General features: G+C 70.1%; 2 protein-coding genes across 2 annotated transcripts; one reads left to right on the forward strand and one right to left on the reverse strand.

Annotated features, from left to right (window-relative positions):
• Positions 1-291: 291 nt before the first annotated feature.
• PAM16 (presequence translocase associated motor 16) lies at positions 292-2,870 on the forward strand. Its single transcript, XM_005522816.3, has 5 exons — positions 292-362; positions 852-936; positions 1,353-1,492; positions 1,877-1,942; positions 2,137-2,870. The coding sequence occupies exons 1-5, from the start codon at positions 360-362 to the stop codon at positions 2,221-2,223; spliced, it is 381 nt and encodes a 126-aa protein (XP_005522873.2). The 5' UTR covers positions 292-359; the 3' UTR covers positions 2,224-2,870.
• GLIS2 (GLIS family zinc finger 2) lies at positions 2,816-10,919 on the reverse strand. The gene is made up of 6 exons (XM_005523149.3): positions 10,863-10,919; positions 6,705-7,083; positions 6,126-6,302; positions 5,560-5,693; positions 4,920-5,038; positions 2,816-4,812 (listed from the first exon to the last, which is right to left on the reverse strand). The coding sequence occupies exons 2-6, from the start codon at positions 7,065-7,067 to the stop codon at positions 4,025-4,027; spliced, it is 1,581 nt and encodes a 526-aa protein (XP_005523206.1). The 5' UTR covers positions 7,068-7,083; positions 10,863-10,919; the 3' UTR covers positions 2,816-4,024.
• Positions 10,920-12,855: the final 1,936 nt, after the last annotated feature.

Consider the following 12,855-nt stretch of genomic DNA (forward strand, 5'->3'; position numbering starts at 1 on the left):
ACGCGGGGACAGAGAGGGACCCAGGGACCGCGGCAGGGGGGGACGCGGGGGGACACGGCGACCAGCACCGTGGGGGAACAGGATGGGTACTGGGGTGGCACAGGGACGGGGGGAAACCGGGACCGGCACCGGGATAACACAGGGACCGGGGATGGAGGGGCACAGCGAGCGGGGGGACGCGGGGACCGGGTTGGGGGAAGTCACGCCCCAGCCGCCGATGGGCCTCCCGCGCGGGGAGGCCGCCAGGGGGCGCTGTGGCTGCAGCGGGGACGCTCCGCCCGCGCCGCCGCCGTCTCGGTGTCCGCCGTGACCCTCACCCGCGGCCACGTGACCGCCGGGGCGGAAGCGGCGGCGGGGACATGGTGAGAGGGGACGGGGGAACGGGGCGGGGGGACATCGGCACGGGGGAGCTGAGCTGGGGTTGGACAGGGCCCGGGGAGGGGCAGCGCGCTCGGGAATGTGCGAAGCAGCTGGTTCTGGGAGGGTCAGGGCCAGAGGAAAGGGGACAGGGGCGGAGGAAAGGGTCACAGGATCACGGAAGGGGGAAGAAGTCACGGGGAGGGGTGACAGGGACAGAGGACGGAGGACAAGGCCAGTGGAAGGGGAGCAGGGACAGGGGAAGGGGTCACAGGACCAGCGGAGAGGGGACAGAGGCAGGGGAGGGGGGAGAGGGCCTGGGGAGGGGACGGGATCAGGGAAAGGGCCTGGGTGCGGGGACAGGGCCAGAGAAGGGGGGACGGGGACAGGAGTCACGTGGAGTCAGAGCAGAGGTGACAGAGCCAGGGTCGTGCAGGGCCCATGGGGAGGTGACAGGGCAAAGGGGCCGTGATGACAGCAGGGTGTCCCCGCAGGCCAAGTACCTGGCACAGATCATTCTGGTGGGGGCCCAGGTGGTGGGACGGGCCTTCATGCGGGCGCTGCGCCAGGAGTTCGCAGGTAGGAGCTGAGATGCTGCTCCGTGTGCTCCGTGTGCCCTGCTGGGCACTGCTCCACATCCCCACCCTTCCCTGTGCTCCCCATCCCTGGGCCATGCCTGCAGGGGACACTGCCAGGTTGTCACAGGGCTCTGTCCTGGCCCTGGCACTGCTGCCAGGCTCACAGAGATCCCAATGTTCCAAAGGGCAGAGTGGGATAATCCCTGGGATGTGGCAGCCCCAGCCCTGCCTTGCCTGTAGCAAACGGTGCCTGCCTGGTCCTTGCTGCCCCCCTGGCATTGGGACGGTGTCCAGATGGCCCCAGGGGTGGCTGAATGGGGACACCGGGGTCTGAGCACCTGGGAGTGCTCAGGCTTTGCTGCCTGAGGGTTGGGGTGGCGTGGGCAGCGTGGGGGACTCAGGCCCTGGTGTCCCCAGCGAGCCAGGCCGCAGCCGATGCACGAGGACGCGCAGAGAGGCCCCAGTCCGCTGCTGCCTCCAGGATCATCGGCATCAGCCTCCAGGAGGCTCAACAGATCCTCAACGTCTCCAACCTCAACCCTGAGGAGATCCAGAAGGTAGAGGCTTCTTTGGAACCAGGGAGGGATGGTGCTGGCAGGGCCTGGCCTCTCCAAGGGTGCTGCTAAGCTTGGGGGTGGCAGCTGGTCCCCTGTGCTGTCTTGGGCCCAGTTAATGATGGTTTGAGAATTCCCTGCCCCAGCTGGAGCAGCACTCCAGGCCTGATCTCTGCCTCTGCCCAGCAGGGCTGCTCAGGGAAGGGATGTGGGATCTCTGGAGGTGCCCAGCTGGAAACATGGGGACTCGGAAGGGGTGTCAGGCAGAGCCAGCTGTGTCCCCAGGATCACTCTTCAGCAGTGCTCTGGGGAGTGGGAGGCTGCCAGGGTTTGGGAGTGGGAATGGCAAGGGTGGAGGTGACTCTGACCCAGAGCTTCTCTCATCAGAACTACGACCACTTGTTCAAGGTGAACGACAAATCAGTGGGAGGCTCCTTCTACCTGCAGTCCAAGGTGAGCACCGGGAGGAGCAGAGTGGGAGCAGCACCTTCCCCTTCCCCTGCCTGTGTTCTGGGACAGGCAAAAGTCCCAAATGAGCCTGGATATACCCATGGATGAGGCAGGGAGGGGAGGGGGCACCCCATCCCTCGGTGTCACCCCATCCCTCGGTGTCACCCCATCCCTCGGTGTCACCCTGTGTCCCACAGGTGGTGAGAGCCAAGGAGCGGCTGGACGAGGAGCTGCGCATCCAGGCCAAGGGCGACAAGGAGAAGGGGCGGAAAGCCGAGACGTGACTCCTGCCCCCCGTGCCCCTCACCCTTAACTTATAGGTAGCCAATAAACACCATGTCCTCCAGCACCTGGCCTGGCTGCTCCACACCCAGGGAGGGAGCAGGGACCTGCCTGCCCAGCGCTGCCCTGGAGGGATCGGCCCCTGTGAGGGGCTGCATTTGCCCAGGGGAGGAGGAAGAGGAGGAGGAGGATCAGGAGGCAGCTGGGGAAGAAGGGGTGCACCCAGGGCTTTAAGGCTGCCAGGGCTCAAATGGCACTGGGGGAGGCTGCAGGAGCTATTTTTGGTGGGGAGGTTGGATGCTCTTGCAGTGCTACCTCTGGCTCCATACCCTGGGTGTGCTGTGCCATTACCTTCTCCCAGTGTGGGTCAGGGTGAGGGGACACCCTGTGGCTGTCCCCACCTGCAGCTCACCCCACAGATGCTGGCAGGGTTTCACTGTGCCAAGGCCGCCTGAGCAGGAGCGTGGGGACACGGCTGGAGGTCAGGCAGGGCCAGCCGTGCCCCCAGGGTCACACCCGTCCCCTCCTGCACCCCTCTGTCCCCAGCATGGGCTCCTTGCCATTGCCACCACGACCATGGACTGAAACAGGAACTTACTTCAACTTCACTTTATTGTTTTCTTAATAAACTTCCTCTCCCCTGGACGAATATAGTGTTACAGTCGTTAGCTTATCTCGTACTTGTGCAGTCCTTACACGCTACGCTAACAGCGATGGAGCCCAACAGGAGGAAAATAAAAACAACCCAGAAACTACGATAGAAAGGCACTTCGAGACCGTTAAAATACTGATGTCCTGGAATGTGCAACAACAAACCGACGAGGAGCGAGGAGACGTTTCACCGGCCGGGGCGGCCTGGTCGAGGGCCCGCAGCCATGCTGGGCTAGGGCAGCGCCGGGCGGCCGCCGGTGAGGGCAGGGAGACCGGCTCCCTGCGGGGCTCCTGCAGCACGGCAGGGCGGGACTGCGGAGCCACCCATGGGCTCGGAGAGAGCGGGACGTGTGTGACCCCCGGGGGAGGCTCCGAGCTGCCCCGCGGCCGGGGGGCTCAGCCGGGAGCATCCCAGCGCCGCAGCCCGAGGAGGGAGCCCGGCAGCCGGTGCCGGCCGTGCCCGCATGCACTCGCGGTGCGTGGTTAGGTATGAACGTAGCTAAAGGGGGGCTGTGCCCCGGCGAGCAGCACACGCGGCCGTGTGCCTTGTCACGGGAGGGCCGGGCGGGGGGACAGGGGGAGGACACGGGCGGGTGCCGGGCCGGGGGTGCCCAGCCAGCTGGGCCCGGCACGGGGGGTGCCGTGGCTGCGGCGATGCCCGCGGCCGTGCGGGGTGGGATGGCACGGCCGGGCACAGCTCGGGGCTGTGTGGTCCCCCGGCTGTCGCCCCGCTGTCCGTGCGGCAGGAGCCTGGGGGCTGCAGCCCCCCACAGCAGCACGGAGGCCTGGGGCAGGGAGACGCCGAGTCAGCGGAAGCAGGAGAGCCCAAGCGGGACCCTGTCGGAGCAGGGGGCTGGTCCAGAAATAAATAGCGGCGTATCCGGCTGCCTAGGGCCGGGGGTGGGGGGCAGGAGCAGGGGGACCCCCCTGTGCCCCACCTGCCCCCAGCACGGGGTCGCAGCCGGCTCCGGCCGCCGAGGGATTATTGCTTTTCTCAGAAGAGTCCGTTCTTCTTTCGTGACGGGTAAAAGCACGAGCGAGGCCCCGCCGGGGCTGCGGGGGGGAGGAGGGGGCCATGCCCCACCCCCCCGGCCCCAGGGAGCGGGATCTGCCCACGGGGCCGGCGGCTGACCCCGGGCATCGTCGGGCCCCTCAGTTGACAGCGGCGGGTTTGAGCAGCAGGGAGCCGGGGGGGATGAGCACCCAGCCGGGGGGCAGCGCCTCGGGGCTGCCCCCCGAGCTGACACCGGCCGAGAGGTCGAGCACGGCCCCCGGCAGCAGTGCCAGGCTCTCGGGGGGCACCCGCGGCCGCCCCGGCTCCGTCCGTTCGCCCCTCTCCTTCCGGCTCTCCAGCCCCTTGCCCGCCTTGGGCGGCCGCCCCTCGGCCCCGCTGCCCTTCTCCCCCTCGGCCTTGGCCCCGCCGGCCAGCAGCGACATGACGGGCAGCCCCAGCCCCGCCGCGAAGGGCGAGGGCAGCAGCGGGCTCTTGGCCAAGTTCAAGGGGCCGCCGTTGAGGGGCAGGACGGGGCCGGGCAGGGCGGGCAGGGCGCCCGCAGCCCCGCAGCCCAGGGCGCTGAGGTCGAGCGGTGCCGGTGCCAAAGGGATGGGCAGCGCCGGCAGCCCCGGCGGAGCGAAGAGGGCGGCGGGGTTGGGGATGACGAGCTGCGCCCCGTTAACGTAGGGCACCTCCGCCGAGCCCAGGGGCGTTTTGGGAGGCGGGTGGACCTTGAGCATCTCCGGGTGCTCGGGGGACACAAAATGCCCGTGGGCTTTGATGTGCTTGCGGAGGGAGCTGGGGTCGGTGTAGCGCTTGTGGCAGCCCGGCATCTTGCAGGAGTAGGGCTTCTCCACGTAGTGGGTGCGGGTGTGCTTGAAGCGGTCGCTGGAGTTGGAGTATCGCTTGTTGCAGCCTTCGTAGGGGCAGATGTAGGGCTTCTCACCTGTGGGACAGCAGCGGGTCTGCCGGGGGGCACCAGCCCTGCCGTGTCCCTGGGTCCCCCCGAGCCCCCTGCTCCCCCGGTGAGGGCGGTGCGGGGGCTGTCCTGACCTGTGTGCGAACGGTTGTGGATTTTCAGGTTCTCCAGGCGGGAGAAGCTCTTGTTGCAGGTGGGGCAGCGATGCGGCTTCTCGTTGGTGTGCGTCCGGATGTGGATCAGCATCTTGTACCTGCCGGGATGGGGGCGATCGCAGAATCATGGAATGGGTTGGGTTGGGAAGACCTTGAAGCTCTCATCGTTTCAAATCCCCTGCCACAGGCAGGGACACCTTCCACTGTCCATCCTGGCCTTGGACACTTCCAGGTGCAGCCACAGCTTCTCAGCCTCCCCACCCTCACAGGGAACAATTTCCTCACAATACCCCATCTAATCTCTCCTTTTAATTTAGAACTGTTCGCCCTTGTCCTATCACCATCTGCCCATGGAAGCATCAGGGAGGGAATGTTAGAGAAGGGGTCAGCCCTGACTCCCAGGGCAAGTCCTTGTCCTCGTGCCTTGGGTGTGGGGTGGGAGAACAGGGACATCCAGGCTAGCACAGTCATCCAGCCCCCTCCAGGACCTTGCATCTTGCACAAGAGGGAGGGAGGGACAGACGGAGGCTTCCTTTGCACATCCCCAGTGCTGGGCTCCTGCCTTCCCACAGCAGCCCCCCAGAGACCCCAGAGATCCCCTGGAGCCCCCCATGCCCACCTGGCATTGAAGCCCCTGCCATGGCGGGCACAGCCCTCCCAGTGGCAGCAGTACCCCGCGTCCTTCTCGGGTTTGACGTGGAAATCGTTGACGTGGTCCACCAGGTCTTGCAGGAGGTCGAAGAACTGGTTGCACTGTGGGCAGGAGGCTGGTGGTGAGGGAGCCCAGCAGGGTGGGCACCAGGGGAGCCAGACCCCCATCATGGCCACCACCTGTGCCCCATCCCATCCCAGCTCCCACCCACACCCCATGTGCAGCAGCACCAGCATTTGGGGAAATGGAAATGAACCTTTGCCTGAGGGCATCTTTGCACAGCACCCACCTCCCCATCACCACCTTTCCAGCCCTACTGTCCCTGCTTGGCCTCCCAGCCCCAAAACTTGCCCACAGCCCCAGAGATCTGGGCTATGGCCTTCCAGCCTCATGTTCTCTCCCCAGCCCTAAAATTCCCCCCAAGTGCCCCTCATCACTGTAGTGTCCCAGCCCCTCATCACCACCTCCATCCCCTCAAAGCTCCCACACACCCCCACCATAACCCCCCACGGCCCCCAGCCCTCCCTGCTGACCTTGGACCAGCGGCAGACGAGCTGCTTGGGCAGGGGCAGCTCGGGGGGGAGCCGTTTCTCCTTGCTGGGGGGCAGGAAGGCGGCAGGGGGCAGGTGCAGGGCCCCCCCAGCCCCCAGCGGCAGGAAGAACTGGAAGGAGCTGGGGAGGCCATCGATGTAGCGCAGGGACTGGAAATCCTGGAGCAGAGGCCAGATGGAGGAGTGGTGGGGGATAGGGCCAAGCTGGATGGAGACCCCCAGAGACCCCTCCTGAGCCCTTCCAAATATTCCTCCCAGCCCCCCAGGAACCCCAGAACCCCCCCAGAGACCCCCTTAGAGATCCTTTCCCTGAGATCCTCCCACGGTCCCCAGAAACCCCCTAGACCTGCCACCCCCCCCTCAGAGACCCCAAAACCCCACAGAGACCCCCAGAGACACCCCAAAGAGAACTCCCAGGAGCCACCCCGGGGATACCTCTGGGCTCGGGGGCCAGGGGGGCCGGGCAGGACATTGACCCCGGGCTGTGTACACCGGCAGCACCGGGCACGCTGCCCGGGCACACCGCTGGGGACACCTCGGGAGGCCCAAGGCCGCACTTACGTGTGGGGTGAGGGGGCCGGGCAGGTCCCCGCTGCCCTGGCGCTCAGGGGACAGCGAGGCACTGCCAGCCGGAGACTCTCCCCCGGAGCGGGGCGAAAGGCTGAGGTCCACCACGGGCACGGCGGCCGGGAAGCGTCCATCCCGCGGCTCCACCAGCCTGGAGTGTCCCAGGAGCCCGGGGGACGGCGAGGCCGGCACGGCCCGGCGACCCCCCCGGCTGCCCCCTCGGCCATCCCCGGCCGGCGGGGTGTCCGGGCGCTGGGGAGCGCGGGGCCGGGGGCCGGAGGGGCCCCGCTTCTCACGGGCAGCTCGCAGCTTGGAGATGCTCAGCTTGAGGTCCAGGGGCTCCTCCAGGGAATGCATGGTGCCGGGATGGGCTCTGCGGGGGACAGCGAGGGGTCACCGCAGGGCTGGGGGTCAGCAGTGCCGCCCAGAGCATCGCCCCAGCCCGGCCCCATGGCAATGCCCGCTCTGCTCCGGGCCGGAGGACGCGGTGCTGGCACGGAGACCGTGCCGTCCCTTCCGGCCACCCTGCCGCGGCCCCCTCCCGCAGCGGGCAAAGGGCAGGGCATGGCACCGGTTCCCCCCCACCCCGGCCCTTCGGTGTCCCCAGCGTGTCCTCTCCGTGTCGTCGGCACAGCCGCTTGGCCCGTGCCCAACCCTTGCCGGGGATTGCCAAATCCCCTGGGCACCCGCGGCGCTGGAGCTGTGGTGTCCCCATTCCGCCCCCCATCCTTCCATCCCTCCATCCATCCGTCAATCCCCGCGGGCCTGCCCCAGCGAGGCCTTTCCCAGCGGCAGAGGAGGGCGGTGGCGGCCACCAGCCCGGCGGTGACCCGGGCGGCCGAGCCCGCTGGCCCCAGCCCCGGAGGCGGCAGAGTTTCCTCCCCCGCCGGGGCCCCTTCCCCGCCGGCCAACGCCGCTGCAGCCGGGGCCGAGCAGGGGCTGCCGGCCGCACGGAATGGCACGGAATGGCAAGGAATGGCACGGAATGGCACGGAATGGCACAACACAATGCCACCCTCGTGGCTCGGCCGCCGCACATCTGGCGGGCAGCTGAGAACGGGCAGCTCGGTGCAGCAGTGAGCGCCCGAGCCAGAGCCGATGCCGTCCCCCGGCTGTGCCCCCGCGGCCACCCGCATCGCCCAGGGCAGGGTGGGGGCGGCCGAGGGGCCGTGTCGGGGGGCACGGCGCACCCAGCACACGTGGCAGCGGGGGGGCCCCTCCATCCCCACCCCGCCCCGGGGGGCCCGTCCCCCGCCCTGCCCCGCCGGAGGGGCCCCCCGAGCTGGCGGGGGTCCAGCCCGGCTCAGACGCTGAGGAATGCGGAGGAGCCGCGGGGGGCACGGGGCCCGGGCGGCGGGGCGGGGACCCCCCGCTGCACCCCTGTGCTGGCAGAGGGGCCGGCCCCAGGGGGGGTTCCTGTCCCGGGCTCTCAGGGTGGGAGGAGCTGCCCCACAGCGTCTCATCGCCCTGAGCCTCTCGTGGCCGTAGGGTCAGCCCCATAGTCGGGTCCCTCCTCTCCAGTGGGGGGGGGGGGTCCTCGCCCGAGCATCCACCTCCTCCCACCGCTGTGGAGGCTGCCCCATATCAGCGTCCCATCTCCTGGGACAGGGACGCTCACCGAGCTTTCCCGGCCGTGGGGGCTGCCCACAGAGGGACCTTTCCCCTCTTGGGGGTCCTCACCCTGCGCCCCACTGCGGGATGTGCCCGTGGGATGTCCCCATCCTGAGCCCCACCATGGTTCTCGGGCTCCAGCAACCCCCCCCGTGCCCCATAGCTCGGGGACAGACAGCCACAGGGGCAGGACTCCACAGCTGGGGTGTCATAGCAGGACCCCCAGCTCAGGGACTGGGACAGGGCGCTGCAGCCCCGCCGTGACTCTGATCCCGCAGTGGGGCCAGGCAAGGCGTCCCTGCTGATCCCACCGCGACCGTCGCGTCCTCACGTCCTCAGGGCTGGGAGTTTGGGGGGTCCCGGTGCGGGCGGGGCTGGGTGGGGACCGCAGCCATCCCCGGGCGGGCCGGGTGAGAAAGGGGCCTCTCCAGCCGCTGACGCCAGGGCTCCCAGCGCGGCCGCGGGCGGGCGAGCAGGCGGCTGCCAAACCACGCGGCCTCGGGAAACGGGGCGCCGCGGGGGCCCCGCCGGGATGGGGACGGGGACAAGCCCTGCGGTGGCTTGGCCGGACGCCCCAGCACCTGCGGCCCCCGCGCGAGGCCCCTACCCGCTCCTGCCTGCCCCTGCCTGCTCTCCCTCCACGGCCTCTCCTGCCCGCGCCAGGCGCTGCCAGCCCGGCCCCAGCCCAGCTTCCCCCCCGCCACACCAGTTCAAACCAGTCCGTCGCGGGACTGGGCCCAGGGGCTTCCCAGTCCGGGTCGGGGCCGCTGGGATGGAGCCCGGGCGCGGGGAGAGCCCCCCCGTCTCCACCGGCCAGGCTGGGGTCCCATGGGCCCCCCACGCTGCCTGGCCGCCGGCACGGCTGGGGGACCCGGGGTGACCCCGGTGCAGCCGGCGGGGTGCCAGGTCTCCAGGCTGCTGGCATTGCCGGGGTGTCGTGTGTCCCCCCTCCAGCCCCAAACCCGCCAGGAATAGCACAGAGGGACCGCGGGGCAGAGGCTCGGGGATGGCGGCGGTCAGGGATGTCAGTGCCATCGGCAGGGGATGGTGACCCCGGGGCTCGGGGAGTGGGAGCGGTGCCAGCGCTGCAGGCAGGGCTCGGTCTCCGCCGCCGTGGCAATTGGCAGCGGCAGGCTGGCACCGCCGCAACGGGGGACAGTCCCCGGAGCCCCCCGTGCCAGGGCAGCGTGGGTGGGTTGGCAGGATGCGGGTCATTGTCCCCACGGCTGCTGGCAGGACACGGGGGCCCGTGGGACCCGCCGTCGCTGCTTGTCCCACTGCAGATGGTGCTGGCAGTGCCACAGCCGCTCCTCACGGGAGCCCACCGGTGCCTGACGGGTTTGGGGGGGTGTGGGGGGGTGGATCACATCCTGCTGGAAGCTCCATCTTGTCACCGTGGCCCTCCAGCACCCGTCACCCCACGGCAGCCGGGCTGATGGCAGCTGCCAAAGGTGTCCCCGGGACGGCTGCGGTCCCCGAGCTGAGGCCGGTGCCGTGGTTCCCCCTTCCCGAGTGTGTGGAAGCCGTGGGGATCCTGGCAGAGGGCTGACACCACTCCCCTGCCACCCCGGGAGCAGCCCCACAGCAGTGCCGCCAGCACCAGGGCCCCCGCCACCCCTGGCTGGGGACACAGCTGGAGCAGGCGGGGACAGCAGCGGGGTGGTCCCCAGCAGCCTCGGATCAACACCCTGGGTGCGGCAGCATCATGGGGATGGGGGCATATGGGGACCCTGGCTGGGAGAGGTGGTGACAGCAGGGTGACAAAGGCATGGGGAAGGGGAGGTGTCCACGGGCTGCAGGGTTTCTCCATGCTGGGCAGGGAACGAGCGCCTGCAGCAGTGCCGAGGGACATCGGGGACAATTCGTGGACCCCGCTGCTGGCACCTCAGGGAGGGGGTCACACCGTCCTAGTCCCCAAAACAGCCCGCAACGGCACAGCCTGGGATTGCCCACCCCACGCCTTAGCCCCGCGAGGCCGTGGGATTGTCACCCCCCATGGTGGGGACTGTCACTTCCCACGATGGGGATCGGGAGCCCCCCGCGAAGGGGACCGGGGTGACGGGCGGCTGCCGGGCGGTGGCACCGCCGGCGTGGGACCGGGATGGGGACGCCCTGCACCCCCCCACCCAATGCCAGCCTTTCTCCCCTCTCGCACCATGGGGACACCACCACGGTGTGTCCCCGGAGGTGACCGCAACCGGGCAGAGCCACCCAGCACGTCCCCGCCGCAGCCCCCGCCCCACGGCCAAGGTCAGGACACCCGCCCGGGGTGCGGGGGGACGGCGGGTGACGGCCACCCCCTCCTGGCACCCACCGGGCAGCGGGGAAGCCTCCTCTCCTCATCTCCCTCGGCGGTGCGGCGGGGCCACGTCCCCCCCGACCCGCTCCCTGGGCGGGGGGGGGCTGCAGGTGCCAAGGGACCCCCCGCACCCCGAGAACGGCGAGGAAGGGGCTCCCCGGAGGGTCCCCCCTCCCCCCGGCGGTGGCAGCATCCTCCTCATCGTCCTCCTCCCCTCCGCGGTGCCCGGAGCGCGATCGTACCTGCGGCGGGGGCTCAGCGCCGGGCGGGAAGCGGGGCGGGGTGCGGGGCTCGGCGGAGCGGGGCCCCCCGGGGCCGGTGCCGGGGCCGGTGCGGGGCGGCCGGGCCGCCCCGCCACATCCGCAGGGGCTGGGGGCGGGGGTGGCGGCGGCGGGGCTGGGCCCCCCCTGCCCGGTCCCGGGGGCGGGGGGGGGGCGGGGGTTCTGCCCGCCTTGTGTTTTGGCCGCCCCGAATCGTGCGGCCTGTCCCTGGCTGGGGGCGGCGCGGGGCGGGGGCGGGGGCGGCCCCTCCCCGCCCCCGCGGGGGGCACCGAGGGGCACCGTGCCCCGCCCCGGGGGGGGTGGGGACCCGGCGGGGGGAGCCCCGCCACCCCCCCCCCGGCACAAGGTCACCCCGACGCTGCGGCAGAGCCGACCCCCCCTCCCCCGCGTGTCCCTGTCCCCCCCGGGGACGTGGCGGGGCGGGGGGCGGCGCCCACCGGAGCCCCCACCCCGGTACGGGGGCGGCTCGGGTGGTGGGGGGGGGGGGGCACGGTGGGGGTCACACCGGGGAAAGGGGGGGTGGGGGGGGGATCCCCCTCCCAGCAGGAGGGCGCTGCCCGCCCGCCGCGTGACGTCACGGAGCGGGGCTGGCGTCACGCCTGGCGGGGGCCCCCGCATGACGTCACCGTCGGGGGGGTTGTCCCGGGGCCGCGGCTCCTTCCGGCGGCAGGATGTGGCGGGGCCGGCCCGGATGCTGCAGCCTCGCCGGGGGGGTCCCTCCCTCCCCCGGGGCCCACGCGGGTGGCTGGGCACACCCCACCCGTGATTTTATTTTGGGGGCGGAATGCAGCTGCGGTGTCCTCAACGGCCCCCCTCCCGAAATTGGGGGGGGGACACACAGCATTGCCCCACGCGTTTTTTGTTTGGTTTTTTTTATGCTGGGAAAGCTGCAGTGTCGCCAACAGCGCCACTATAAGAGAGGACACACGCGTGGGGAGCAGCACTGTCCCAGGCGGGGGGCTGAAGTCACACCCCACTAAAACAGCCGTGGTTGTTTTGTTTTTGGGGTGTTTTCTGCAGAGGGAGGTGCGGTGTCCTCCCTACGAAAGGGAGGGACACACGGGGAGGAAGCGCTGTTCCATGCGGACTTTCGGGTGGAGAGGGAGCTGCTGTGTCCCCAACAGCCCCACAAAAGGTGGGACGCGAGTGAGGGACAGAATTGTCTCACGCGGGCAGTTGAAACCACATCCCACCTGCGGTTTGGGGTTTTTTTGGGAGGGCAGAGCTGCTGTGTTCCAAACAGCCCCGCAGCAGAACGGGGGACACGAATGGAGGGACAGTTCTGATCCGCACAGGCGGCTGAAGCCACATCCTACCGGTGGTTTGGGGTTTCTTTGCGGGGGGAGCCGCTGTGTCCCCAACATCCCCCGCCACAATCAGGGGAGACGCGGGAGGGCAGCACTGCCCCACGCGGGTGACCGAAATCCCACCCTGCCCGAGGGTTTTCTGCGGGAGGGGGAGAAGTTGTGTCCCCAGCAGGCTCCCCACAAAGGGTGGTCCCCGTGCCGTGGGGGGACGCGCAGCCCCCGCAGTGGGGCCCCTGCGGGGGCCGGGCAGGGGCCCAGGGGACACCCGGCAGAACCTGTCCTGCAGCTCCCAGCGGGGCCGGGCTGTGGGAGACGGAGGGCTGAGCCCACCCTGCTCTGCAGGTCCTGCCCTTCCAAGGTGACAGCCCACCCCCAGGACCCCCTGGTGTCCCCGGACCCACGCAGGCAGTGCTGGGGGGGCTATGGGGGATGTCACCTGCCACAGGTAGGTCCCTCAGGTACCTCATGGCTCCTGCCAGCCCCCTGTGGCTCCTGCCAGCTCCATGCCTCCCTCCCAAGTCACCATGGCCCCTGCCAGCCCTGTGCCCCGCTCCGAGTCCCGCAGCCTCCCCTTCCATCTCTGTGCCCCCTGTGAACCCCCCATGGCCCCTGCCAGCCCCCCATGGCTCCTGCCAGCCCCCCACACC

This window comes from Pseudopodoces humilis, chromosome 18 (assembly GCF_049639895.1).
Source record: "Pseudopodoces humilis isolate 2021_Gansu_Grassland_sample_001 chromosome 18, ASM4963989v1, whole genome shotgun sequence".
NCBI classification, from domain to species: Eukaryota; Metazoa; Chordata; class Aves; order Passeriformes; family Paridae; genus Pseudopodoces; species Pseudopodoces humilis.